This window comes from Anser anser (assembly GCF_964211835.1).
Source record: "Anser anser genome assembly, chromosome: 2".
Lineage (NCBI taxonomy): Eukaryota > Metazoa > Chordata > Aves > Anseriformes > Anatidae > Anser > Anser anser.
The window spans coordinates 58,907,033-58,933,509 of record NC_139721.1 but is presented as its reverse complement, the minus strand read 5'-3'; the positions used below and the strand labels follow the sequence as shown (position 1 = coordinate 58,933,509).

General features: G+C 35.8%; 1 protein-coding gene across 3 annotated transcripts; it reads left to right on the top strand.

The window, feature by feature from the left end:
* Nucleotides 1-110: 110 nt before the first annotated feature.
* TMX3 (thioredoxin related transmembrane protein 3) lies at nucleotides 111-26,114 on the top strand. Of its 3 annotated transcripts, XM_083823519.1 has the most exons (16): nucleotides 151-821; nucleotides 994-1,054; nucleotides 4,913-4,952; nucleotides 6,018-6,141; nucleotides 7,676-7,721; nucleotides 9,863-9,943; nucleotides 10,791-10,890; nucleotides 11,127-11,204; nucleotides 12,621-12,687; nucleotides 14,891-14,989; nucleotides 15,810-15,867; nucleotides 16,633-16,686; nucleotides 16,988-17,044; nucleotides 19,787-19,916; nucleotides 22,108-22,176; nucleotides 23,177-26,114. In XM_083823519.1, the coding sequence occupies exons 1-16, from the start codon at nucleotides 389-391 to the stop codon at nucleotides 23,432-23,434; spliced, it is 1,755 nt and encodes a 584-aa protein (XP_083679645.1). In that variant the 5' UTR covers nucleotides 151-388; the 3' UTR covers nucleotides 23,435-26,114. The 3 variants fall into 3 exon arrangements, with proteins under 3 accessions (XP_083679647.1, XP_083679646.1, XP_083679645.1); XM_083823520.1 differs by lacking the exon at nucleotides 23,177-26,114 and having other exon boundaries at nucleotides 118-821; nucleotides 22,016-22,156; XM_083823521.1 differs by lacking the exons at nucleotides 19,787-19,916; nucleotides 22,108-22,176; nucleotides 23,177-26,114 and adding an exon at nucleotides 19,363-19,774 and having other exon boundaries at nucleotides 111-821.
* The last annotated feature ends 363 nt before the right edge of the window (nucleotides 26,115-26,477 follow it).

Here is a 26,477-nt window from a genome sequence, read left to right as displayed (position 1 = left end):
TCTTGTCTTATGTAGACTGAGCAGTCAAAGATCAAAACCCTGCCTTTTTTTTTTTTAAAACAAAAAAAAATGGTATGGAAGGTATGAAAAAGATGCCTTTTTAAAGAGGTTTCTTAGCTGGATTGCTTGCCCTTCCAGGACTTGCAAATCTGTACTGAAAGCAAGCTAGCTGAGGATACGACAACCTGTAACAGGTTTCAAAGGATGAAGAAAATTAAAATGAATGACATAAAGAAGCAGTAAGAGAGCCTGTGTTTTTCATGAACGTGATGAAGGAGGGCTGCTGATATATCAGTAAGCAGTACAGTATGACCTTCTACCGCTCAAAGACATGGTAGAGATCAGTTGAAACTCACTTTTCAAGGAATTGGAACATAGTTTTTATTTAATGCGAGGGTATGGAGGCCCCCAACTCTGCAAACCGTGGGTGAGATCACAATGCCGGGTTCTCGGCAGGCTCTGCACCGTGCAGCCTCAGAAACGAGGGCAAGCCTTCCACCTGCAACCGAAGGCAGAGACCGTGGGGATGCTTCAAGGCCTGAAGAACCAGTTTTCGAGTGCCCCAGCTCTCTGCGTTCCCAAACACAGCTACCCAAACCCTGCGACACCCTCAAGAAAGACAGGAACGAGCCCTATGGCTGCCAGGGCCGCGGCCGCCGCTACCCCCTCAGGCAGCAGCCTCCGCCCGCCTCCTGCGCCCATGCGCGGCGGTGAGAGGTCGGTGCCGCCGCCCGCCGCTTCCCCTTCCGGCCCTGCCGGGGCTCCTCGCAACATGGCAGCGGCGGCGGGCGGCCGGCTGGGCAGCCCCCTCTGGGCGGCAGGTGGAGGCGGGGGTCTGCGCAGGGAGCCGGGGCTCGGGGAGGGTTTTGGGGGCTGCGAGAGGGTCCCGCGGGAGGGTCCCGGAGGCGCAGGGGGAGAGGGAGGAAGGAGGCGGCTGCGGGAGCTCGCAGAGCTCGGCGGGGATTACTCACGGTACGCTTTTCCTTTGCCTAGCGGTGGTTGCGTTCGCGCTGGCATCGTCAGGTGCGGTTTTTGTAGAGGACCTGGATGAATCGTAAGTGCTGGGGGGGTCTTGAATTAAGTGTTGGATGGCTTTTGGGGGCGGGGTGGAAAAAACGTACCTGGACACATACCCAGGATCGATGGTTCTGTGCAGCGTGTGGTAGTCCAGAAAATTACACCGCAAAAGTTCATTTCTTCCTTAAAATGAATAGCAGAAAGGCCGTGGCTTTCATTTAGTAGTTGTCATCAACTAAGCTGGGGAATGTTTTAGTTTTAAGGGTTTGTTTTGAGGTATTGTTACGGGTGCCGTTTGTAAAAGTGTTCTCAGGCTTTCTTGTATTTATTCCACTAGAAAAGAAAGAATGCTGGTGACCCGATAGCCATCCCAAATTAAAGCTGATTATGCTTCACTAAATTCTGCATTTGCTTTTGCCATGTGGCTGCCACAGGGAGTTGGAAGGAAGGGTAAATGTGTGTTCATGCGTGGCCAGAAACGGAAGAGGAAAAAAGCAGGCTCGCTCAACTGGCCCATGGCTGCTTGAAGTGCCAGTTGTGTTCCAGTGTAAAAACATGCTTTTACAGCAAATGTAGCCCTAACGTGGTGAAAGTGTTGAAACGGGTACTCCTGCTCTTAGCCTAGTTGTGTACTGCCCTTATTTGCTTCACTGTAGTAGTTCTGTGGCGATGTACTTGCTGTTCCCGCTAAAAACTAACTTTCTGAAAATGAATATAACTTTTTTTGGTCAGATCAGCAAGTTGGTCTGAAGTACTAGAAAGCAGCGTGATTATTAGGGTGGAAATAGAAAGTATAGGAAGTGTTTTCTGTCAGAAAAGGCATTAGATAGCAGCTTTGTAATAAACTTAAGTCAGTCACAGGCAATTTCATGAGGCTTCAGTCCATGATAAATTGCCCCATTTAGCTATGGGGTCAAAAACCATTCACTTGTGTTTTAAATGTACTGCTGATTCAGCTAGAGCAGACAATCATAGGATCAAATGAGTTGCAATGAAGTTATGGGGGAGGGAGTGGGAATGTATTGAAAGGGCATCAAAGAGAGATAGATACCTCAGTATCTCTGACTGGGGTTTAAAGTGTTATGAAAGAGTAGCTGGAGCGCAGGAACCACTTGGAGTTGATTTTCAAAGCTTGTTTTTGTTCCATACCTCATATTTTCATATCTCATACTGAAGGTAAAGAGACTAAGTGAATAAAGTAATGTGCATCTGCTCCCACATCATGTTCCCGTATCATGTTTCCACAGGTGTAAATTTAAATGTAATTGTTTGGAGTAAAGAAGCATAATTCTGTAGTCATGTAACTTTTGTGAAATAGCTGATTAAAGAAAATCCTGTTTTAGAACTCTTTTCAACTATTTAACTATAGCAATGCCAGAGTTTACAGTTGGGAATAGGAATTAAGTAGTAAGTTGTTCAGGATAGCTTTTGCTTTTTAGCTAACTGGCAAATTGTGGGGGGGAAGAAAAAAAAGAAGAAATTGTGAGCAGTGACTGGTAAAAGTTTCTAGTTTCCCAATTTTACGGATACCCAAAATATATGTAGTTTTTGCTGCTAATGAAAGCTCTTTAAAAAAAAATAAAATGGATGGTTCCTATCAATTTATTCTAACCTTACTGCTGGCTGCCTCAGATCAGTACTCATCCTGCAATACTTGCTGAGTTGTTGCAATGTGATAATGAAGCGGTAGTGACCTGACTGAAAAGGAAGTATTTTTCACTGTTTGTGAGGATGCTGTCGGAGCTTGGCCCAGGATCAGAATCATCAGAAATGGTGCAAGAGAAGTGAGAAGGGAGAGGGGGGAGTGGAAGCAGCAGCTGGGTTGGTTTTAAGTCCCTTGAAATTTTGACGGTCTTCTTTATGGGGTATGTATTTAAATGGCGGTGAGGGAACATTTGATTACATAGTATTCCTCCAAATGTTGGGAGGTGGTATGTTTTTGAGACAAATCATTTTGTTTCAAGGATATGCAACACCTGTATCATCTTTCCACCACTATGACTATACCTGTGTCTACTGACTGCAAGAGGATTACATAGGACAGTTAACAAGGAAACACTAAAATTTTGTTCTTGGGAATGTATTTACAGGGCCTAGAAACAGCACCTGTAGAAAATGCTGAAATACCTGTTTGTACAGATAATTTTTTCTTCAACAGTGTGTATAGCTGCTTTGATATGGTCTAATAATTTAATCATTGACAAAAACAACTGTCAGGCTAGTTTTGGTAATGTTATGCTTTGGATTTTAATTTCTGTGGATGTTGATGTTTTAACTAAATAGATGCTGTTAAATCAGCTGTACAACTTGTACTACAATTCTAATAATGATTAGTTTTTTCTTAGGCCCAGTGAATGTGTTGGCAAAATTACTAAATTTCATTGGAATGTACAGTCTTCAGGTGGTCCCTTTCTTTCATTTTCTTGCTGTATACTAGTTTTGTAAGACTTCAGCCTACCTTTCCAAGTGCTTTAGTGTTCTGTACAATTTCAATACAGTTTCTTGGAATATAGTCATACTGTGACAGGGAGAACAACTCATTGTAAATTCTTGTTTTTACATGCTAAAGGTGATGCTCTAAATGCAAGTTTAGCCCAGTACCTGATGCTTCAGTAGCTGCTTTCTGCCTCTTGCATCATAAGCAATTATTTGTATTCATAATTGGAAGGTAGCTGGAGCTTCATTAGAGTTCTCAAGAGATGCTAGGCTCTAACTAGTTCTCACTAGCTCTGTAGCACGTTTTTAGTGAGATAATGTACTAAAGTAATCATGACTTTAAAGTGTTGCTTTACTGTAGCTATTAGTCACTAAAAATACCTTTTCCACTTTAAGTGTTGCAACCTTGATATGCCATCAATAAAACAAAAAAGGGTTCAAATTACCACCGTAAGTTTGTAATTAAAAGTTTCAAACGGCTCTGTAATTTCTCCCAATTCTAGTCACTTTTATGAAAGCCCATCTTTTTATAACAAGAAACAACCTTACATAAAAAATGTAGTTTATTTAATTCTCAAAATAGAAATAGTTAAGTAATGAGAGAATTTCCATGATTTTTTTGTAGTGACAACAGTGCAGTGAAATGTGTAAATAACGTTTCAAGAGGTACCCTGGGATTTTGATGCATCATGTTCTATTTTTGTTTGGAGTTTTTTGCATTTAGCGACAGATTTGTTGTTAGTAAAGATAGTCAGTCAGTTCACTAAGATGTCATTGCTCTATCATTAGAGTATTCAATAGTACCAGTGTATCCATGGTTTTCATCAGTTTTATTTTCAAATTATTTATTTTCCATTAAGTTTTTTCATTTAACTTTTATAAAAACTTAAACTGATAACACCTGTAGTGGATGAAAAGGAGTAGAGAGGTAGAATGTTGAAGGATGTTGAATTAAAATTGCTCTGCATGTAACACAAAAATAATTTACTGTACATTCAGTAAAGCTAAGATTAACAGTGTAAACCAATGTCTAGGAAAGTGAATTAGTTCATCTACAAAAGTGTTATGTATTCTGAATAGTTAACAGTATGCAGTGTTTAATATAACAAGAATAGCAAGAAAACACTTTTCCTGCTTAGCTTACATATCGTAATCAAATTTTTTTTGAGGTTTTGATATGTTTTTTGGGTTCTAGTTTGCTTTTGGTCTTGGCAAACGGTCATAAAAGCATAATTGATTTAAAAAATAGTTGTGCACATGCAGAAGCTGTTTTAATGAAAAAAAACTTTCCTCCTTTTCCACACCTTCTCCCCATTCCAAGAAAGAAACAAAACAGAAATCTAGTATCTGTAGTTTTATAATGGATTAATTGTAGACTTTTACTTCTTTGCACATACAGTTCATATATTTATTTCCAGATATATTAATATATTCAGATATATTTTTTCTTCCCTTCTAGGTTTAAAGAAAACCGTAAAGATGACATTTGGCTTGTAGATGTGAGTATATGAGGAAAAAATTGAAGACTTGCTCTTCATTTCATACCAAGCTAGTAAAAATCAAAGCATAAAATGTATGATGTTACTCTGTAGTAAGGGTGCTTCATCATCTGGAAATTCATTTGTATGTGGTGCAGAAAAATTACGTGACTATTCTTCTGACAGGATGGATAAGCAATCTTCCTGCATTATTCAGAATGAAACAGGATTTAGACTGAGTATTGAATGCAGACAGGCTTCATCCTATATTTTACAGTCCTTAAAAAGGAAAGCAGATTGTCTAACACAGTGAGGAGGTAATTAATAACCTGCATGCAGATTTTTTTTACAATTCCATTCTAGCTACATCAGCTAATTTGTGCTAGATATTTAGCGCTACAACATCAAATATACGAAAGGTTTCTTTCTTTCCAACACACTTGGAAAGATAATAAAGATATGATATTCGAGTGGTGAAAACCATATATGCTGCTTCAGGATTGATTAGACAAAATCCAACTTCATCTGCTTGCCACCTGATCTTGTTATACATTGAAATTTACATTGGAATCTTCCCTGTTAATTTTACTGAGGTGTTGCAGGAAGGCATAGGCAGAAAGATAAAGTGAAGTCTCCCAGATCTGCTTGGCCTTGACAAAATGGGATTGATTTTACACTATGTTTGTATAAAGGTGGTTCCTGAAAAAAATGAAATCCAGAGGGACAGCTTTGGGAAGTATGCATATCCTCTTACATTTGGCAAATAAGTTCATATTCCTGGATAGATTGATTACATGATGTTTTAACTTTCCAGAAATAGAGGAAAGTATTTTGAGAGTTTTTTTTAAATAGTTGCTACACAAGTTTCTTTTTATAAAGAAGAAATGGTATAATAGTGCAGCAACTGAGTGCATTCTTTTCAAACTTCTGCTTTCATATTAAAAGCATCACCAAATCGTAAAAGCTCAGTTTGTCACTTCAGCCTTGTAAGTAACGTGCAGGCTTAAAAATAAATCTTTCTACTGTATCTGAGGGCTAATTAACTTCTCTCCTTTTTTTTTTTAATGCAATGTATTTCCTTCTCAGTTTTATGCACCTTGGTGTGGCCACTGCAAGAAATTGGAGCCAGTGTGGAATGAAGTGGGTATAGAAATGAAAAACATGGGCTCTCCAGTAAGAGTTGGGAAGATGGATGCAACTTCCTTTTCTAGTAAGTATTGTTTGGTTGGGGGAAATGTTTTCCCAATGTAAAGGCTTTATGAAATCAAGGTAATTCAACCTTGAGAATATCAGAAGGAAATGCAGCTGGGCGCACACACATGACTGTGAAGGAACATGAGTGGTTAGCTGTAAATAATTTGTATTCCCAATAGGAATGTGAAGCATCGTGACCTATCTGAACTTTGGGTAGCTTGTCATCAAATGTTGAGTTGGAAACTAAATGTATATAACGCATTCAATAAATTTTGCCTCTGGTAGCTATATGGAATGAGGATACAGCAGTTTTACCTTACCAGGCGACTATTCTGTTGCTATCACTTGAATTTTTGTGCAGATTTGCCTTAGAAGTCCACTGAATGCAATCAAAGGTAAAATAAATCATGCTTGGGTTTAGCATAGTTGCTGCTGTTTGCCTATACTGCATTCTTCGTATCACCAGAAGATGATGAGGGTGTAAATAAATCTCTTCTGTGATGCTAAGAAAATTTTAGCAATCTCCATGGCTGGAATCTTTTGAAAACCCAAACAAAAATCAAACCTGTCTATTCTGTAGTTTTTTCAACTGTGCTTTAAGATCTCTGCAAGGGGAAATAATCTACCTAACGACAGCTCTTGTGATTGAATATTTTAATACACATAATGTGTTCTAGTTTTTTTACAAAACAAATATGAGAGGAAAGGATCAGAATGAAATTGAGCATAGTCTGTGTGTTTCTTAGATCCGTCTTCTTTGAGTTAGATGCAAGTATGTGAATTGCTAGTTTAATTTGTTGTTCTGTGCAGTTAGGTTTTTGACCCAGGCAAACAATCTTAAGACACAATTTCTGAATTGTTATGCATAGCCCTGCACACAGGTCCTCCCATATTTGCTCCTCTGGCATCTGGTTGGTAGCTTCAGAATGTTCATGCTTAAAAGTATGGAATTTTTGTGCATTTTTAGTGCAGGTTTTTGGTGTTTCCTGCCCCCACACTCGGCAGGGAATTGCAGAGGCATTGTTAGAAGTTAGACTTATTCTAGATTTTTTTATTTTATTTTAAGAGTGCTTATTTTAACTTCTGGAAAACACTGAATTGACTGGAAGGTATTGTTTAAGGTGGCAGTTTGCGTTCACAACTGGAGAGGATATTGCAAATTATACTGTAAATGACAAATGTGAGGCAGGGTGGGGTCTGGAAAAGTGCTGCTATAGTCTTTTTTTCTTTTTTTTTTATCAATTAGCAAGCAGCAGGTAAGTGACTGATTGTTTAGAAAGCCTCTATTTCTGGTGAAGTTGGTTCTCATGCAATTTTACTTATGGCATCTAAATCTGGAGTCTATGCTGGGAGCCTGCAGTACCACAGAAGGAGGTCCCAAATGTAATGAAGTTTTCTAACAGCAAATTTTGAAAGGAAATAATTAATATTGAACTCATTGGTAGGCTTTTTGTTTATTTATGTGGCTTGAATAGTAAGCACTGTTTAAGCCTGAAGTTAGGAGAGCAGGAAACATTTGGTTCAGTTTGGCATTAATGCATGTATTTCAGGTATTGCTTCTGAATTTGGAGTGCGAGGCTATCCAACAATTAAGCTGTAAGTTGATGCTTCCCATTAAATTATTTTTAAGTTACCGTTCCTAAAACTGATCTCATAAAAGAAAGTGTTCTCTATTTAAAAACAAACAAAAAAACACAAAACAAAAAAAGCACCATCCCCTTTTGATGATATCAGTGATTTTGGCTGGACTGTGTTTTGCTTTGAAATTCTAATCAAGATGCTTGATATTACTGAATTGTTTTTTTAAAAAAATAGTTTAGCAGATTTGGAATTCATTTGCTTTCTATTTTATATGCAACTTTAAAAGTGTCTATAAATATATATTTCATATATATGATAAGAATGAAATATTAAAATGAATGTTATGTGCCAATTTTTTTTTTGCCTTAAGAGTGATTCAGGCAGTAAGTGCATACCTAAGTCTTCCCATTTATTTCTATAAGTTGCTGATTACACTTTCTTATTTTTATTTACGACTCCCTTCCCTTAAGTGTTCCTGAAAATCTTATGTAATTGACAGTAGTGGTTACTGTGTAGGGTAAAATGTGAGAGCAGTTTGGCAAAGGGCATATATGTGGCATTTTTTTCTTGCTTCACTAACTGAAAAACTGATGGAGGATAATATTATGGCGTTTTTTTCTTTAATGTTATTATATGTACTTATAATATGTGGAGTGTATAGTCTAGTACAAGGTCATGTCAAATAAAGAGTTATTAATTTTGGCTACTTTTCACTGAATATGTTGGGCTTTAGCAGTTCATTGTTTAAGGAAATAGTATTTATAATATATTTTTTCAACTTAGGTTTCTCAAAAATGGGTCAGACGTTTCGCATATTAATCTTTAGGGATGAAAACTTTATTGACGTATAGAATCATAGAAAATTGGTTTAATGGTTGCTTTCTTTATGTGGATTTTCTAAAGTTATTTGGATTCAAATAAAACCCTGTTAGAATGTAGTAAATCTTACTTGAATACACTTACAGTGCAAACACATTGCATTCCCTGACAGCAAAGAATAATAAACTGACCAACACTTCATGGAAGTGCTTAGTTTAGTAGATATATTTAGAAGGTTTTGCAGATCATTTGGTACTTTTCAGTTATTAACAACAAGAAAAAAAGTGATGCTGAAGTTTTGGTGTTTGTTTTTGTTATTGTATTACAAGCAAATGTTCCCAGTGACGGGTGTCTTTACAAAGTAAACGACTGCTGTGCACTAGGAAAAAAAATAGTAATTACTTTTAGAAATCAGTAAGTTAGGTATTCTATAAATAAATTTTTACTCGATGATTCCATTAACGAGTTTTGTTTTTTTGCTGATAGCTTGTTTTGGCTGATTATTTGACAAATAAACTTGTTTATCACTTGCTAACAGATGACTAATAAAAGTGTGAAGATTGAGTAATTCTACATAGAATAGAAGCATGGAATGGTTTGGGTTGGAAGGGACCTTAAAGATCATCCAGTTCCAACCCCCCTGCCATGGGTAGGGACACTTCCCAGTAGACCAAGTTGCTCAAAGCCCCATCCAGCCTGGCCTTGAACACTTTGAGGGATGGGGCATCCACAGCTTCTCTGTGCAAACTTTTCCTCACCACCCTCAGAGTAAAGAATCCATATCTCCCTTCTTTCATTCAAAACTGATCCCCCTTGTCCTAGCACTATCTGCCTATGTAAAAAAGTCACTCTCCATCTTTTCTTAAGCCCCCTTTAAGTAGTGAAAGGCCTCAGTGAGGTCTTCCCAGAGCCTTCCCTTCTGAAGGCTGAGAGAACATCCCCAACTCTCAGCCTAGGAGAGGCGCTTCAGCCGTCTGATCAACTTGGTGGCTCTCCTTTGGACCTGCTCTACCAGGTCCACATCCTTCTTGCGCTGGGGGCCCCAAACCTGAACACAGCACTCCAGGTGGGGCCTCAGAAGGGCAGAGTAGAAGGGGCTATCACCTCCCTTGACCTGCTGGGCTCTTCTGATGCAGCCTAGGACGCAGTTGGCCTTCTGGGCTGCAAGCACACACTGCTGGCTCATAACGAGTTTTTTTGTCCACCAGAACCCCCAGGTCCTTCTCTGCAGGGCTACATGTGCAGCTACAGCTTTGTTGGTTTTACTCTGTTATTCAGAATTTGTGGCTTAATATGTGCTCGTTCTTTACATTTTTTTTCCTTTCCTGTTTATCCAGCTTAAAAGGTGATTTGGCATACAACTATAGAGGACCTAGAACAAAAGATGATATAATTGAATTTGCTAATAGAGTAGCAGGGTAAGTATAGAATTCTGTGAGACTACTTCTTGTGACTTCTGTAGGATTTTGAGGTGGGCCAGAAATGCAATTAATTAAAAAAAAAAAGTCATTGGCATGAAAAGTTATGTGCAATATACACGTGGTTGCATGTGAGGTTGTTGTTGAGTGGCATGGAGAAGGCAAATAGAGACTGACTAGTCATACTTGCACTTCTTTATGGTGCAAGAACTAAGAACTAGGGCTTTTCAAAGTAGTGAAAAATATGGATAAAGGAAACTCATGGAAGCCAGAGACAAGGATACTGCCCTAAATGTTGGCTAATATATAGAGACATTACTAAGACAGAATCATTTTAATACTCATACTGAGAGGCCTTTGGGGAGAAAAAAGAATCAAGTTACTTCCTTTCATCCTTAGATATCAAGTGACATTCATATGAATTTAAAGTTTTAATTATTGTTGAGAATTCTGTAGTTTAGGAGTGTCTGTGATCTCTAATAACTAGAATCTTTAAAGAATATTTATTTAGAAGACTATGTCCTCTGCCTGCTGTCCTTACATTCAGAAATTTTTCTCTCAAATGATTGTATAGTTGGTAAATGGCTTGGATGTTAACATCGTGACAGCGTTTTGTACAAAAAGATACTGACTTGAAATTTGTGTGTTATTTGAGGAACATAGCAAGGTAATCGGGGGGGTGTTTTCAGTTTTTAATAGAAACTGAAATAATAAATTAAATAAAATGAATTTGAATAGGGAAATTTAGAAAAAGAAACCACCTGTGCATTTTCTTGGGGATTTCTATTTGGGTTTTTGCAGCTTGCAGAAACTAAGATTTTTTTTTTCTTTTCTTTTTTCTTCCCAGACCTCTTATCAGGCCACTTCCTAGCCAGCATATGTTCGAGCATGTGCAAAAGAGGCATCGTGTACTTTTTGTGTATGTTGGTGGGGAATCTCCTTTAAAGGTTTGAAACTTGATTAAATAAAGTTATTTATTTTGGCTCTCCACAGACATAGTTTAAAATAATGTCTAAAAAGTTTAGAGACTGGAGAAAGTACATGCTTTTAATAAGTGTTTTCACAATCTTTTGTCCTAACCATATTTTCTAATGAGTCCTTGAAGATAAGGTAAGTTGCAAAGCATTCCTTTAAAGCATACTCAAAGTTGAGACATTAAAAAAAAATGTTTGTATTTTTGCAGGAAAAATACATTGAAGTTGCTTCAGAACTAATTGTTTATACATACTTTTTTTCTGCCTCAGAAGATGTGCTACCTGAGGTAAGCTGTTCAGCTCCTACTATTTCCATAGAAATGGTACAGCTCTCCTGTGCAGGTTTTGGTAGCAAGAGATTGCTTACTGCAGTATATTTGTCTTTGATAAATTTCAAACTAATTACACTAACATTCCATTTTTTTGTCTGTATGAGAAAAAAAAAAAAACAAAGTTTGTTTACTTACATTTTATTGCACAAATGGCTTGTTCGGTAATATTACTGAACCAGTTAATATAAAACCAGTTAATAAACTGGTTAAATCACATTTATGTTAAATCACAAACCTACTCAAAAATATGTATAGTTCATTTCTGAGCTGATGCAAAGCCCTTGTTGCTCCTGGAAGCCCTTTCACCAGCCACTTTTATAACTAGTTTGAGTGTCTGGAGTGTGGGATGCCACTGGTAACCATGAGTATCAGGGAGTTCAGTGAAAAATAAGTTCTTCACAGTGTGTGCAATACAGCTGATCAAAACACTAGTCTGTCCAGTCTGATGGCTGCAGAATCCTACTGTAGCTCTTGGAAGATTGGGTTCTTTGATGGAAAGGAAATAATTTTGCATTTAATCACAAGGATGAAAAAATGCTACCACTGTTGTTAGTCTAATCGTTGTTACTTAAGTGCTGAAGCAAAATCAAGAGGCTTTTTCATTTCTAGTTATCTCCAAATGGGATATATGTCTGCTCAGAATCTGACAACGTATAACCTTGAAATTACTTTCAGATTAGCAGAGTGTGAACTAGCATATTTTTTTATAGCCATCTATGTATTCCAATGTCTAGAATTAACCTTCTTGCTCATTAATATGAGCTATTACATAACAGGCCGATTAGTTTTTACATTTTGTTCCAAGAAAGATAATGTAGAATGATTACAGAACATGTGTCAATTAGAAAAGTACTCATGATACTGTTCTTATATTTCCCAGAAACAACAAATGTCTTTGTATTTCCATTAGCCTGAACCACAGGAAATATAGCCCAGATTTAGTGGGACATGTTATCAGTGTTACTCTTTTACTATTCAGTATTGTTGACTGACCATTTAGTAGAAGCAACTGTATGACAGGTATACTGACAACAGCACAAATTGAGAGCAGAGAACAGTACAGGATTGATGGAACCCTCATGTTACGAGCTGTCTAAAGTTAATGTCAAACTTCAATAAAACTTTCTTCATGCTGTTGCAGATACTATTAAAAATCCTGCTTGGTTTCTAGTTTGTGAGACCTACCTGTCAAAAATAGGTTTATGTTGCACTACTTTGTGATAGTGGAAAATTGGGGGCGTTTATGTTTATAAATGTACACAGAGAATGTTTCAAAATTTTCCACTGGGCTACATTTCCACACTTCTGAGATGCTTGTTTAAAAAAAATTCTACTCTACCGTGGATTAATTGAAGAACATCCCTCTTTCAGTATGTGACCTTGCCTGAATTGCCTGCTGTTGTTGTTTTCAAAGATGGAACTTACTTTGTATATGATGGTAAGTAAAAGTGTACACTACCTTAAGGCAAGATACTGAAAACATATATGGAGAAACTGGAAGAAGCGGAATTTTTATGAAGGTCAAGTTGGGATGGTGGGAAATTCCCCAATTTTGTGATAAATAACAGCTATTTCATGAAGGAATAGAGAAAAAATTACTTACGGAACAAAATGCATTTGAGAAGGAATTGGTTTTTATCCATACTGAAGTAGAAGTTAAAGGGGTTACTTTGTGTTATTCAGTGAGACACAGCTTCTAATATTATTGCTTTGCTGGCATTAAAACACATTAAAATGGCATTAAAATGTTTTCCTTCACTCACTGTCCAAATCAATTACATGAAAAGTAGAAGAAAACTCTTGCTGAAGAGGAGTCACTTAACACAGGCTTTGGGAAATCCAGATACAAAGAAAAACAGTATCATATCTAATAGATGAGTTTACTGTTCCAAACATTTAATCAGATTATCTCTAAATAGTCTTCCTGACCATCATATCTTTCTCTTGAACTTAATTTGATTTGTACTTTACTCCAGTAAAGTAGCTTTTTGTGTATTGATAATACAGGCTGTATAGTTAGTACAGCAATTCTTCCTTTAAAAACTGTGAAGGAAACTGATCCTGCCTTTATTCTCAATATTAAAATTTAGAGAGACTTAAATGACAGCTTTGAGCATATGTGACTTTTGTATTTGTGTTACTTATATATTGGTAGTGGGAAAGGATTAGGCAGCATAACTTCTCCCTGGATAACTGATCAAGCGTGCACAGAACAGTTGAACTTTCAATCTGTGATTTTTTCCATTTCTGAAAATGTGCCTCCCAAAAAGAGGTGAAGGCGATGTGAACTGTTACTGCAACAGTTGATGCATGATTTTAGGTGGCATAAACTATTCTGACTGGCTTGTTCAGCTTGTAGACTCTAGAACGTCCACATGAGAATAGTACTGTTTCTGAAATGCCACTGACAGAATGCCTATCATATAGATAAAAAGAGGATATGCGTTTTAAGCTTGCTTTTTCTAATGTATTTTGTAAAAATTTTACTCATAAAGGACTAAAAATATACTGTTTGCATAATTTGATTTATACTATAACAGATTGGATAAAGTTATACGTGTAACATGTTATGAGAGGCTGGATAAGGTTGTATGTGTAATTGTTACAATTGAGAAAAAAGTTGAAAATCTCATAAAGGAAATGGTTTAGCAAAATTCATTTCTCAGTTCTGGCCTCATCTGTATTTTTTCCACAGTAAGGGATGTAGCTCCGTGGGAAGCTTTATACTTGAAATTGCATGTTACAATCTTATGACAGTTCAGCGTTAACCTAAAATTAGTGATGATTCACTCTACCCAATGTTAGGATTTAATGCAAATTTATTTAATATACATTTATATATGTATGTATATATACGTGCATCATATGTTTCTTTATGGGTCAGAACATCTAGCATTTGAAATTACAGTCTTCAGTATAACTGATTGTGAATTATACATAAATATTTGTGTTTACATTCACAATGCTGTTAATGAATCTACCTTTTCTGGACTCCTCTGTTCCATTTAATGTTCACAAACATTGCTTTGTGTATTTTTGTATCTCTTCTCTTAGTCTGAAACTCTTCTTAGGGTTTTAAACTGTTCCTTTCTGTAGTGGGTCACACTTGTCTCCTAGAACAGTATTGTTTATCCTTGACGTGATAAAAAGGAGTCATCAAATCAATTTTTTGTACTTTTTATTTAATAATTGAAAATAGCATGAGAAGTTTTAAAATTGATATGTCTAGTAATGTGTCTAACAACAACAAAAAGAAGCGGGGGGAATGCTGTTTGCATCTGAAGTGCTGACATTATTTCCATGAATAAAACTTTGACGTTTAATGTGCGGAGTTACAGCCTAAATCTTTGGTAGAGTATAGGAAATACTTAATTATTTCTCTGCCTTTCACTTCTTTTGGAATCTTTGGGAGGGAACAGGGGGGCAGTTGAGGTAAAGTCAGCTGGTCATGCAATTGGAGCATTTTAGCAATGAAAGTAGTTTACTATAAACTTAGCATTCTGCCTAATACTAATATTTTAGGAATGAGAGCATACTGCTCACTGGACATTAATAAATCCAATTGCTCACCTTACAAAAAAAAAAAAGGTATTTGTTAATTCATGATGTGTCTTTAACTTCTAATGTTCTTTGTTTTTTAGAATATGAAGATGGTGACTTGTCATCCTGGATAAATCGAGAAAGATTTCAAGGTTACCTTAATGTAGATGGCTTCACGTTATATGAACTTGGAGATACAGGTGAGATGCTGTTACGTTTGAAGTCTGTGATCTCTGAAACTGAACTTAAGCATTAAGGAAAAATAAAGAACACTAAGAAACAGCACTAAAACGAAAAACTGCTTGTTCTGAAAGTTAGCGTTAATGATGTCTGCTGTTTTTTGAAGTTAGTTAGACCTTTTCTACTAACTAGAGTCTTCATCCAAAGCCTGCACTAGTCCTTTACTCACAACATAAAGATAAGTATGTCTAATCCTGTGGTATTCACAAAAGCTAAGTAAGGCTTTTAATTGAACAGCAGTGTAGGTTTTGCTTGAATTATATGTTAACTCTTGGAATACTGATGGTTTTATGAACATACTTTAAAATTTTGTATGTGGATGAACTTAAATGTATCTCTGATTCAGATACCTTTAGAGTAGATATGGTGAGGAAGGAAGACTACCAAGTGCCAAAATGGACCTCTGTTTCAGAATACTTTAGCATTTCTTTGGTAAATTTTTTTTTTCAAGTTAAATGAGAGCTTTGCATGCAAGTGACTTCTGGAATGATTTCTACTGCTTTTAAAGGCATGCATATACGGAAGTAGCAGAAGAAATGCTATCCCTGTTGATTCTTTCCAGGTCAGGATACCTTATAATTTACCTCCCATTTAAAAAGAAGTTTATATTCAGTGCATGCATTGACTTGTTTGAGGTTTTAAAGGTTATAAAATGTCTGTGTTCTTACATGGTTGTGAAAAAAATAGTTATACCTATATTTCATAGAGTATTTGCAGAAATGTTGCAGTATTTGCGTGTTCATTTTTAAACGGTTTCAAGCATTCTATTCCTTATTTTAGGAAAACTTGTGGCTATTGCAGTTATTGATGATAAAAACTCTTCACTGGAACATACCAGGTACAGAATTCAGTATTGGTGACACTGTGGGAGAAATGTGCTCATATGGTGGAAAACTACTTCACTGATTTACAGAATTTTGGAAGTTTAAGTATTCAGAAATGCTAGGCTAAGTGGAAGGTTTTAACTTGTGAATGTTCTCTAGATTATGACTTCAGCATACTGACTTGACTCAATTTATGGCTCTGAAGCTCATGTGAATTTTCAGGGGGGTGATGCATGTTTCTGGATCACTCTTCTCCCACTTACCAGTGAAATCACAGGAACAAACAGTGATTGCATAACTTTTTAACATGGAAGACAGTACCTGAATGCACATAATTTTGAGATAAACTTGGTAAAGTTAAACAAAAGACTTCATCTCAGTTGCATTAAAATGAATTTAGTGATGGTTGACAATTAACTTGCAGAACTTGCATAAAAAAAGCATTTTCGATTGAGTTATAACTTGCTGAAGAGACTGGGAGGAACAAGACTTTCCTCTGTCTCTTTCTGATTGCACACAGAAGTAAGCTAAGAAAATACTCAAATACCATATATACTATTTTCCCAGATCATCTGTTTTTTTGTTTGTTTGTTTGTTTGTTTTTTTTCAAGTTTGGTAAAGGCAAGATGAACAAGGTGTTTTTTTGTTTGAGGGGTAGCGAATCCTAAGTGCTGTTGAGATACTATTCCCCACTTACTGGGGAAATCTAAATGTTTGGATTTTAATGGAGTATATACTGGATTTTCAGTGTTGTTCTTTTTATTTTTTCCCCCCTCCAGACTAAAATCTATTATTCAGGAAGTTGCTAGAGATTATCGGGATCACTTTCACAGGTATGCAGACGTTTCTACAATATCTTAATTTAACTTCTGCATTAACCCTTCCAAGACGGTTATTTTTTCACCTGAGAAATGTTACAGTATCTGTTTTTTGAATTTGTATGCTGATTTTAATAAGACCATTCCATTAACAGTGTTTTTGGGCGGCTGACTGTCCTGCAGCATTGTCAGTTTTTTCTGTTATATTGCTGAGTGTTTGCTCTCATCTTCAGTTGCAGTTATTTAAACACAAATTTACTTTGATGCTGAAATCCATTATTCTGTTTTGTTTCTTTTTATTATGCATTTCTTATAGGGATTTCCAGTTTGGCCATATGGATGGAAATGATTACATTAATAGCTTACTAATGGAGTAAGTAAATTCTTATTTCAGTATTCCTTCTGCTTGTATTTGTTGCTAATTAAATATAATTTAAAACAGCCTTCTGAAGAAGTCCTGCCTTTCATGGATTAAAAAAATTCTGTCCTCAGAAGTCAGTATATAACATAGTATCAGTTGTTTGTTAAATTAAAGCTGTGTAATTTAATGTTAGAAGTTTGGCCTTCTGGTAGTGCTGATTGTCAGTGTTCATCTTTCAGGTTTACTTTCGTAAATTAACTACTCTATTAGAACTTTTTTTTCCCCCTTGGTTAAATTTACAGGACACTAGCAAAATCAAAAGTTATGTCATGTTGTAACAGGACATACAAATGTTTATTCATTAGCTATGTTTTTTATTTCTGGAGAGGCACGTTTGTTCTTATTGGTGCATTTTTAAGGCTGATGTTTAAGTGGCTCTTGCTTTATGAGCCATCGTTTTCTGAAAAGCAGTTGAACAATGAAGTACAGGATTTGCCTGAGATTGTATAAGATGTCTTCCTAAACCCAGAGATAGGTGTCTTAGCTGTTCAGAAGCTGGCACTGGAGTATCAGTTAACAGATATCATTAATTCCTGGTTTCACCATGGATTTGAGAGTTGAAATGGCACACAAACATGTACGTGTAGGCAAGCAGTATAAAATGCATAAATGATTCTGTATGCACCTGGTATGTACTTTTTACGTTTTGAAATATCTAAATAGCTTAACAAGATGCTTCACATTTGCCCTTATTTTCCAAAAATACATAATTGGAGAGTTAGGTTGCTTGGCATTTATTGTTTACCACTTGTTCTACTCTGGCCTTCTGAGTGAAGGAAGAGGGTAATGGATTGATACACCAGCTCTGTAATGGGAGAGTATTCCAAGCCCCACTCTGAGAGATCAAAGCACAGAGCCTGAGTATCTGCACTAGTATACAGTGTCTGTCTTCGTGTATCTGTCTGATCTTGCAGCTGTTGCGGATGCTAGATCTAAGACCACAAGAGGACTACAAGGTCAGAATAACAAACTGAGATAGAGATGCAAATATTCCATTCTAAACTGTGCAAATGTGTTTGTGCTACTAAAAGTTCTAGGAGATACATGGAGAGTCTGGAGGCACTAAGTCTGTATTTCTGTGTAATGCGTGTAGATTCAGATTAGTACCTGAATAAAAGTAATTTGAAAACAGCTGTGTCTAAATTGAAGTTAAATGGTATGATTATTGATATAGTGCTTTCTAGTTGTCAAAAATGAGACCCTCCTCACTTCATTATTGCCTTGTCTGTGCAGGCTCTGATATCTGACTGTCTGCTAAGATGTGTCAGCTTGTTTACCTGGTATAAAAGCATTTGTTTTTCTGGGAAGGAGATATGGGGGGTTATTTTGCTGATTCAAAAAAAAAAAAAGAAAAAAAAGTCTTACTATGTAGTCTGCTGAGTACCAGAACTGATGTGCAAAGGAGCTAGAGAAGGAGATGAGACCCCTAGGAACAATCAAATGAAGGGAAATAAGACAGAACTGCTATTTACAGCAGTAGTGATCTGGTAATAATTGCTAGATCTGTTCAACTGGATTGTCTAACTTAATCTACAAAATGCGTGAATTTATAATTTGTTGTGTTTCTTGGGGGAAGTTGCTGTTAACAGGCTTTTACTTTATTTTTGAATGAAACACATGCATTTCCAGCATAATTTAAAAGCAATAAAAGAAAGCAGCAAAATCTGTTCAGTGATAGAAGTGGTTCACATGGTTACCTGAATAATTTGAGTAAAAGGTTATTGCCAGTCCTTCAATTTTCCACTAGATGGCAGCAAGTGGAAACAGGTAGAAAAAGCCTCTGGAAGCACAAGGAATCTATTGCAGAATACGTTTTATTCTTGTAGATGTGCATAGCAACAAATTCCCTTTCTTCACAAAGGACAGAATAATTCCACCAGTAGTCCCTGGTAGAAATACACTTATTGATTTGCCTGTAACTCCACTAGTAGATACTATCATTTATCTCTGTCTTCAGCAGTGGATGAGAATGCTTCTGTTGAGTTAAATGATAGTACTTAAAGCTGTGCACAAAAGAAGAAAGCAGAATATTAGGTATTTTACTGAAAGAAAAGATGCATCTTTGTGGAAGCTGAGGTACGCAGCATCATTGTAATGTCAGCTGTAGGTGTCTTGGAATCCTCACCTCCCTTCCTGATTCTGTGATCGTTAGCAATGATTATGCATGTGAATGTCAACTGATGACTAATAATGGTTTAAAAAAATCTGTAGTTTGTCTGCTATATCTAAAAACTATGTAATAGAACTTCAGTTGGTATGTCTTCCTCTCTTGACTTGACACACACAAGTTGATTGATTAGAGCCGATCAACTGGGACTGAATTTTTGGATTAAAGTTCTGCCTTTGTGCACTAATGTAGTGTGTTGTACTAATAGTACATTTCAAATGCAAAGCTACTGTGAGATCTTACTAATGGGCAAGTCACAAGCTATCTGATTTACAGTCACTATGGGCATGTAAAATACAGTAAGCTTCAGTAGCTTCACTGGCACAGATGAGAAGGAAAATATTAATGAGAAACATTCTTTTACCATTAAGTTCCTTCTTCCTTCTTGTCTTTAAGGAACTGGTATAAGGAACACACGAAGAGAGTATTAATGATGTAGAATGCCATTAAATGCTGTAGAAATTTGAATTGCAATGTTGTAGGCAGTATTTCTTTAAATCTCTAACCTTTCTGTTTTATGTTTCTAGTGACTTGACAATCCCTACTATTGTTGTTTTGAATACTTCCAATCAGCAGTATTTTCTACCAGATAGGCACATTGAGAATACAGAAGACATGGTTCAGTTTATTAACAGTATCTTGGATGGCACGGCTGAAGTAAGTCTTCATTGTGACTTCAAATGTGTGGCTGGTGTTTATTTAATTAGATGTTAAAGTAGGAAAAGAATTTGGTTACTCTAGTTGCCATGTCGTGTTTTTTCTTCCTGTTCTGCCTTCTTGTCTTGGGTACTGTCAATAAATGCATGATTCTTAGTTCTTGAGGAGTGCCTTTGCTCATAGTTCTGACTGTAGTACCTCAGGTAGAAAGCAAGAGTGGCTTTATTGCGTAGAGCATAATGTTAACTTCTCTTGATTTCTTTTACTGTTGTCACTGGTAAATGGTGAGCTTTTTATTCTCCTGTTTTGCCTTAAATATTTGTTTAAAATTTCTCTGGAGTACATAATTGAACTTCTTTTTTTTGGCAATGAATTAATAAATCCAGTAGCTTGATGAATGGTAGGTTCAAATTCAAAAACAGTGGTATACTTCCTTTGCATATTTCAGACACAAGTTTACTACTATCTAACTGCTCTAAATAATCTTTTAACAAACCTCATCAATCCCCATGGAATTGATGGCTTGGTCAATTTTTTCTTTTAATGTTGGCAAAACAAACTCAGGTTTGCTTGTACATTCAGTGGACTGTAAATTGGGCAGAAGGCTATGTCATGTGGATGAGTAAAGATTGTGGATCAGAGCTCTCATTTGTGCTTACAGAACAAGACAGCCTGCAATGAAGGGAGGCAGTGCTAACAAATCATTCGGCTGACTTCTGGAAGAAGAAGCCTGTGTTGGTTTAAGACAGTTCACTTTGTATTGAATGCTTACTGTGTTAGCTGAATCACACAATCACATTGTGTTATAAAAGTAGTTTTAGGTTACTAGATGGTGTAATGACAAGCAAGGCTGTAGGTTGTTTCAGTCATATGGAGTACTTTGGTTTACTCAGTCTGACAAATTGATGTAGCAACATAAAATATGGGTAGACTTATAATATGCTTGCTGTTCATGACTTTACTGGCCATGTTTCCAGTTGCAAGGCGAGGAGTTTTCTAGTAACTTATTTGGTGGCTCTTTGTTCTTCAGTTCTCACTTCTTTAATATTTTTATTACACTTTAAAATTCTGAGTTATGTTTTTATTACATTTATTTAACTCTATTTAAATATCGTTATGGTGAGAACAACAAATTAAACCAGTTTTTTTAACTTCGAGAAATTCTGTATTTGTGATGTCTTGTGTTTTTGTCATAATATCCCTTATGTCTTGTTTACCATATTTCAGCTAGAATGATTAAAGTTGTCTGAATTCACATCTTGTACATGTATGTGAGAGGGCTCATATAGGATGTGATTTCATTTAAGCTGGTGTCTGTAGACAGAAATGGTATTACTTCAGCCATGTTGAGGCCCAAGAGATTGTATAGCTTTTGAGGAATGACAGTCTTTAAAGTACGCTGGTAAACTAGTATAGAAAACAAACTTTCTGAACCACAGTGAAATTTTGGAGGAGTATAACATTCCCTATCTCCCTTTCTTGGGAGGTGTTGGATTATTCACCTTGTTCCTTTCTGTATGGTCCTAGGTAGCTTTGAGTCTTTCATTTTTATTTGTAGTTTTGGAGGGCTTGGGTCAGGGTCATGCTCTGATTAGTTGACTTCCTCCAAAATGTAAATTTTCGTCCTATTTGTTTCTTCAGCATGTTGAGAAAGGTGAAGACTCATCCTGTTCAATACACAAATTACCTTCAGACCTGTATAGTATTTTGAAGGCTCTTCTAAGTTAGATGGTAACACAGGTAGAGTCTATCATTCCTAGACAAAAGCTTTTTTTTTATTATACCTATATATCTTTTTATTGCTTCGTAGATTTTTCTTACTGCTTCTGTCATTATCCATAAATACATATCATTCAGCTGCAGGAAAGTTCAGAAGATCTCTGCAATTCTGTAATTGTTGCATTGGAACAGTTGGTAATTTCTTCTAGTGTTTCTCTATGTTGAGATGTGTTAGAGTGACAGTTGACTTGGAACCTATTGTCTAAACCAATTGTGAGAGAATTTTTTGAGGCTGTTGAAATGTTTATCCACGCTTGAGAAGTTGGAGTGTCTGGGCAGCATGAGATGCAAGAGTAATTACTTTTCATTTCCTTCTAAAGGGACTTAACATTGCAAGGTCTGAAGAATGAACTTTTGGAATCATAACTGCAAAGTGTCAGCAGTTTTGACATGGTTCCATTTAAAATTTCAGGCACAGGGTGGTGATGGAGTTCTGCAACGAATCAAGAGAATAATCTATGATGCCAAGTCTACTGTAGTGGTAAGTTTTATTTTTTGTAAACAAGATGATAACCTTGCCAGTAAAGATGCAAACCTTTTTCAGAGAGTTTAGAAATACTTTATAGAAACATGTTCCTATATGCACATGTGCGTGCACACGTAATATATGTGAAGTTTAAGCCTAATTAACTTGGTTAAAGTCTGAATAATATTTTTCAGTGTGTTAGATGTTGAATATATGTAGTTTCTTTATTTTTTTCACTCCCTTTCTGTATTAAAGTATGACATTTTAAAGGATAGAACAAGAAGAATTCAAAATCTTCTCCTTGACCTTCTTGTCTTCCTTAGACTGAAAGTAATAGCACTTTAATGTTCTGAGAAATGTTATGGTTTCAATTTAATTAGTTAAGGCACAGGGGAATTAAACACTATACTTGATGTGGTTTTGAAACAAATATTTTTATAATTCTTCTTAGAGGTTAGCAATGCTTAACAGAATTTTATTGGGAAAATGTACGTAAATTTGTTCATTTGTCCTACACAAACAAATGTGCTGTGAATCTAAATTGAAACTTGCATGTTTCTTTGTGTAACTTCCAAACTTCTGTCAGCGTGTAGTGTTCAGACACTAGTTTCTGAAACCAAAAGTCCTTCCTCTTGTTCAGTGAAGTCTTTCAAGCTACTCTTTAATAGGAAGTTCTCTAATAACAGTGTTTCTCAAGATCATTTGTGATGACTCAAACTAATTTTTGAGAATGAGGCACAAATAAGAGTTAAAACTGAATGTTTTAAAGTGTTATTTTAATGCTATTAAAACAATTGTTTATCGAGCTTCAAACAATAAAATATGTAGTTGGCGTGTTAACATTAACCATCCTATTGGAATGTTGTAGTAATAGTTAAAATGACACCTCCTTTCTGCAGCAAGCTCACTCAGTTCAGATGTTTCTGAATAAACGTACAGAATAATAAGAGAAATAATGTGGTAATTTTGAATGTTCAGTGAAAGTTTTTTTGACTTCAAATTTGTGTTCCAACAGTCAGTGTTCAAGAGTTCACCGCTTCTGGGATGCTTTCTCTTTGGGTTGCCCTTGGGTGTCATCAGCATTATGTGTTATGGAATCTGCACAGCTGATACAGATGGAGGGGTAGATGAACATGAGGCAGCTAAAAAGGAGAACAGTGATCGGGAGCTCACAGATGAAGGCAGTGAGGAAGAACAAGAGGAGGAAAAGAACGAAAACTATACAGATGGAGATCTTAAACAGAAAGACCTATTGGAAAAGAAAAAAGACTAGTTGAGCAAAAAATTCTCTAAAATTTCCAAATAGACTTATTTATTGAAGATAGTCATTTATTGATGATCTTCATGAAAGAGGACCTTTTTGTCTGCATTATGGTAGTTTTGACTTGCATGTGTTCAAATTTGCTCAGATATTGATAGGAAAAAAATTGAAATATGGATGTTCTTTATTGTCTTTAACGATTATCAGAGGAGGAATTTGCAGGTACGACTTGATACTTTTTGTTTTGGAAGGTTTGGATTGTTCATTTCCAGAACATCAAGATAAAGATAATGCAACTTGACCTTAGTATGTGATTAGCTACTAATAATGTAGCCCAGCTAAACACTGATAAAATTAAGGCTGAATATGAAGAAAGTTTAAAAGAGACCTGTAAAGTCTTTCAGAACCTGATAGCTAAAGACAACTTAGAGTTTTTCCAGGAAGTCACATGTTCTACATGTTGCACATTATTTTGAAAAAATACTTTATTTTATCAAGTTAAATATAAATTGTTATAAATTAGAGGACTGTTTTATCATGTACTAATATAATTATTGTCAGTCAAGAATGTCTAATTGATATAGGATGTGTTAGCAGTTAAAAATATTGGAGGACTACGTTATAAACCTTTTTGGAGCAAGATTGCTTGTTAAATTGTTTTTGTATGAGTGCTTACACAGACTTTTAGTAGAAATTTATCTTCACTTTTCTGAAACCACAGTACAACTTGATAAATTCGGCAATGGTGTATAAGCAAGCACTGTTTATCTATTTTGCCAAACTCCCAAGTGACAAGCTTTTTGAACGGTGTAAACATGTTTACAGTATTTAATTGAGATTGTTATGTATCTTTGAGGTAGTTGGTGTTGATATTTCTGTTTGAGACTGTTACCTACTTTGAAAGAGGGAGTTAATGAAGCATAATATTAACATTCATACAGATTGGTCAGTATAATGCGTTTTTGTTACCTATTTAGTTATAAAAGTCACTTTTAGCTACAACCCAGTGACTGTGAAAAGGATTAGTTCGTATCCGGGGTTAATCTCCAAGGATAAAATATAAAGCAGCCTTTGGTGTTGATGTCACAGTACCATAGAAACAAAACTTCTGTTGCTTCTCCTCTTAGTCTTCATGCTGTTTTTTTCCTCTTTTAAGGTAATATTTCTGTATAATGCAGATTATTTTCTCACATAAGGCAGCTTGATCACACAAGAAATTACCATACTGTAGCACTAAGTTAAGGAATTTTAAATTAAGACATTGGTAATCTTAAATAGACAAGTTCTGATGGTAATATAAATCATAATCGGCTAAAATGTATTGTATAATTTTTCCTTGTAGGAAAGAAATTTGGTTCTTCTGGTTAAGTAGCTTGGTAACAGCTGGCTTAAAGTTACAGTGAAGGGTATAATACATAGATGCATGAGTTGAAAGAGTTTTGAAAGAGTTTTGTTACTGTTGTAAAGTTTAAGGAGATCAGGGAATTTTTTTGGAAAAATTCTGTGTCTGATTTCGAGTCAACCCTTTTTCCTTTTGGGAGGAGAAGAAAAGATGAGTTCATAGAATTTTGAATAGCAGGTGTCTGATAAGTTCCTTCATTTCTTTATTTTCTCTGTGAATTGCCTTTTTTCAGTTTTCCATTTTATTTGCATAGTTGGTTGTAAATAGTAAGTTGAGTTCCTTGCTTTTTAATGTTTTTTTTTAAATCTGCAGAATACTTTGAGAAGTAGTTTTAGCATGTATGTGAAGAGTGAGATGCTTAAAAAATGTGCTTTATGTCTTTTACTTGATGTAGAGCTGTGTTATGTTTAAAGAAAAAAGAAGTCATTTAAGGACAAACCTGTAAGTTTCCTTGGACTTCAGCACAAGTCAGTGCTAATAATCAAAATGCTGGACTATTAAGGCAATAAGGTGCTTTATTCATTTGTCTCTTTTCATAAGTTTTCAAGTACAAATGAATTACGTTTAATTTTGGCTGAGGCTGGAAACCTGTGGCTTTTGACTAAAAAAAAGAAAGTGGTCAGTGGAACACCACTGTTTATTCCATAATGTGTAATTTAAAAAAAAAAAAAAACACAACCAAAAAACCACCCACAAAAAACCTGAATTCTGCTGCACTGCAAGGAACTGTTTCAACTGTGAGCTTTCATTATTGTGGTTATTTTTGTGTTTATAATCAAAGTAGTATCCAAAGACCTTGCTGAGAAATCTTCTGAGATATGGACCTAAAAATTATAAATACCGTGTAAGAAATAGATCAGACTGGGATCCATTACAATTGTAACATTCAACTGCAGGAGTCAAGACAAAAACATGTATCTCAGGCACTTCTTAATTGTATTATCAATCAGATGTGTACTGAACTATTGAAAATTTAGCTTGAAATGTACTGCCATTTTCACCAAATCCTTTTCTCAGCTGTATTCAGCAAGGCATAGGGAAAAGAAGAGCATCATATACTGGGTATGTCAGAAGTGATATGCAATTAAGGGATTTATTGTGGTCATGCAAATAGTTTAGAATGCTATCTGAGGGGAATCTGACATTTTACTTTTTTTTTTTCTTGAATCTCAAAAGGTTTCTTAAAGCAACTTCACTGTAGTAATTTCTTCAAATTCATGAAATACTGCTGCTTTTTGAATTCAAGTGTAAGCCTTTTATTTTTTTCTATAATAAAAACATACAAAAGTGCTTGTTTCTTTTGCTTAGTTTGTACTGTGTGAACTTCAGATGTTACGTATTCTGTAGGAGGTAGTATTTCCTAGAACTCCTTATAAACGTGCTTTAGGCCCAGAATAACTCAGTTCAGAAATGCAGCTGGCAGCTTTTAAAAAGAACAATAGTTCATCCTGTCTGATATCTTCTCTTAAATATTTTGAAAATATTCTCCAGATAAAGGAGTGAATAGTTTCTTTATACATCTGGGATGCTCACTAAATAAATGCATTTTTGAAAAAAATTTGAATACCAATTCATTCTATTAGCATACTTGTGAATTTCTACAGTGGTGTCTTTATCAAAGGGAACCCGAGGTAAATTCTTCTATTATACATT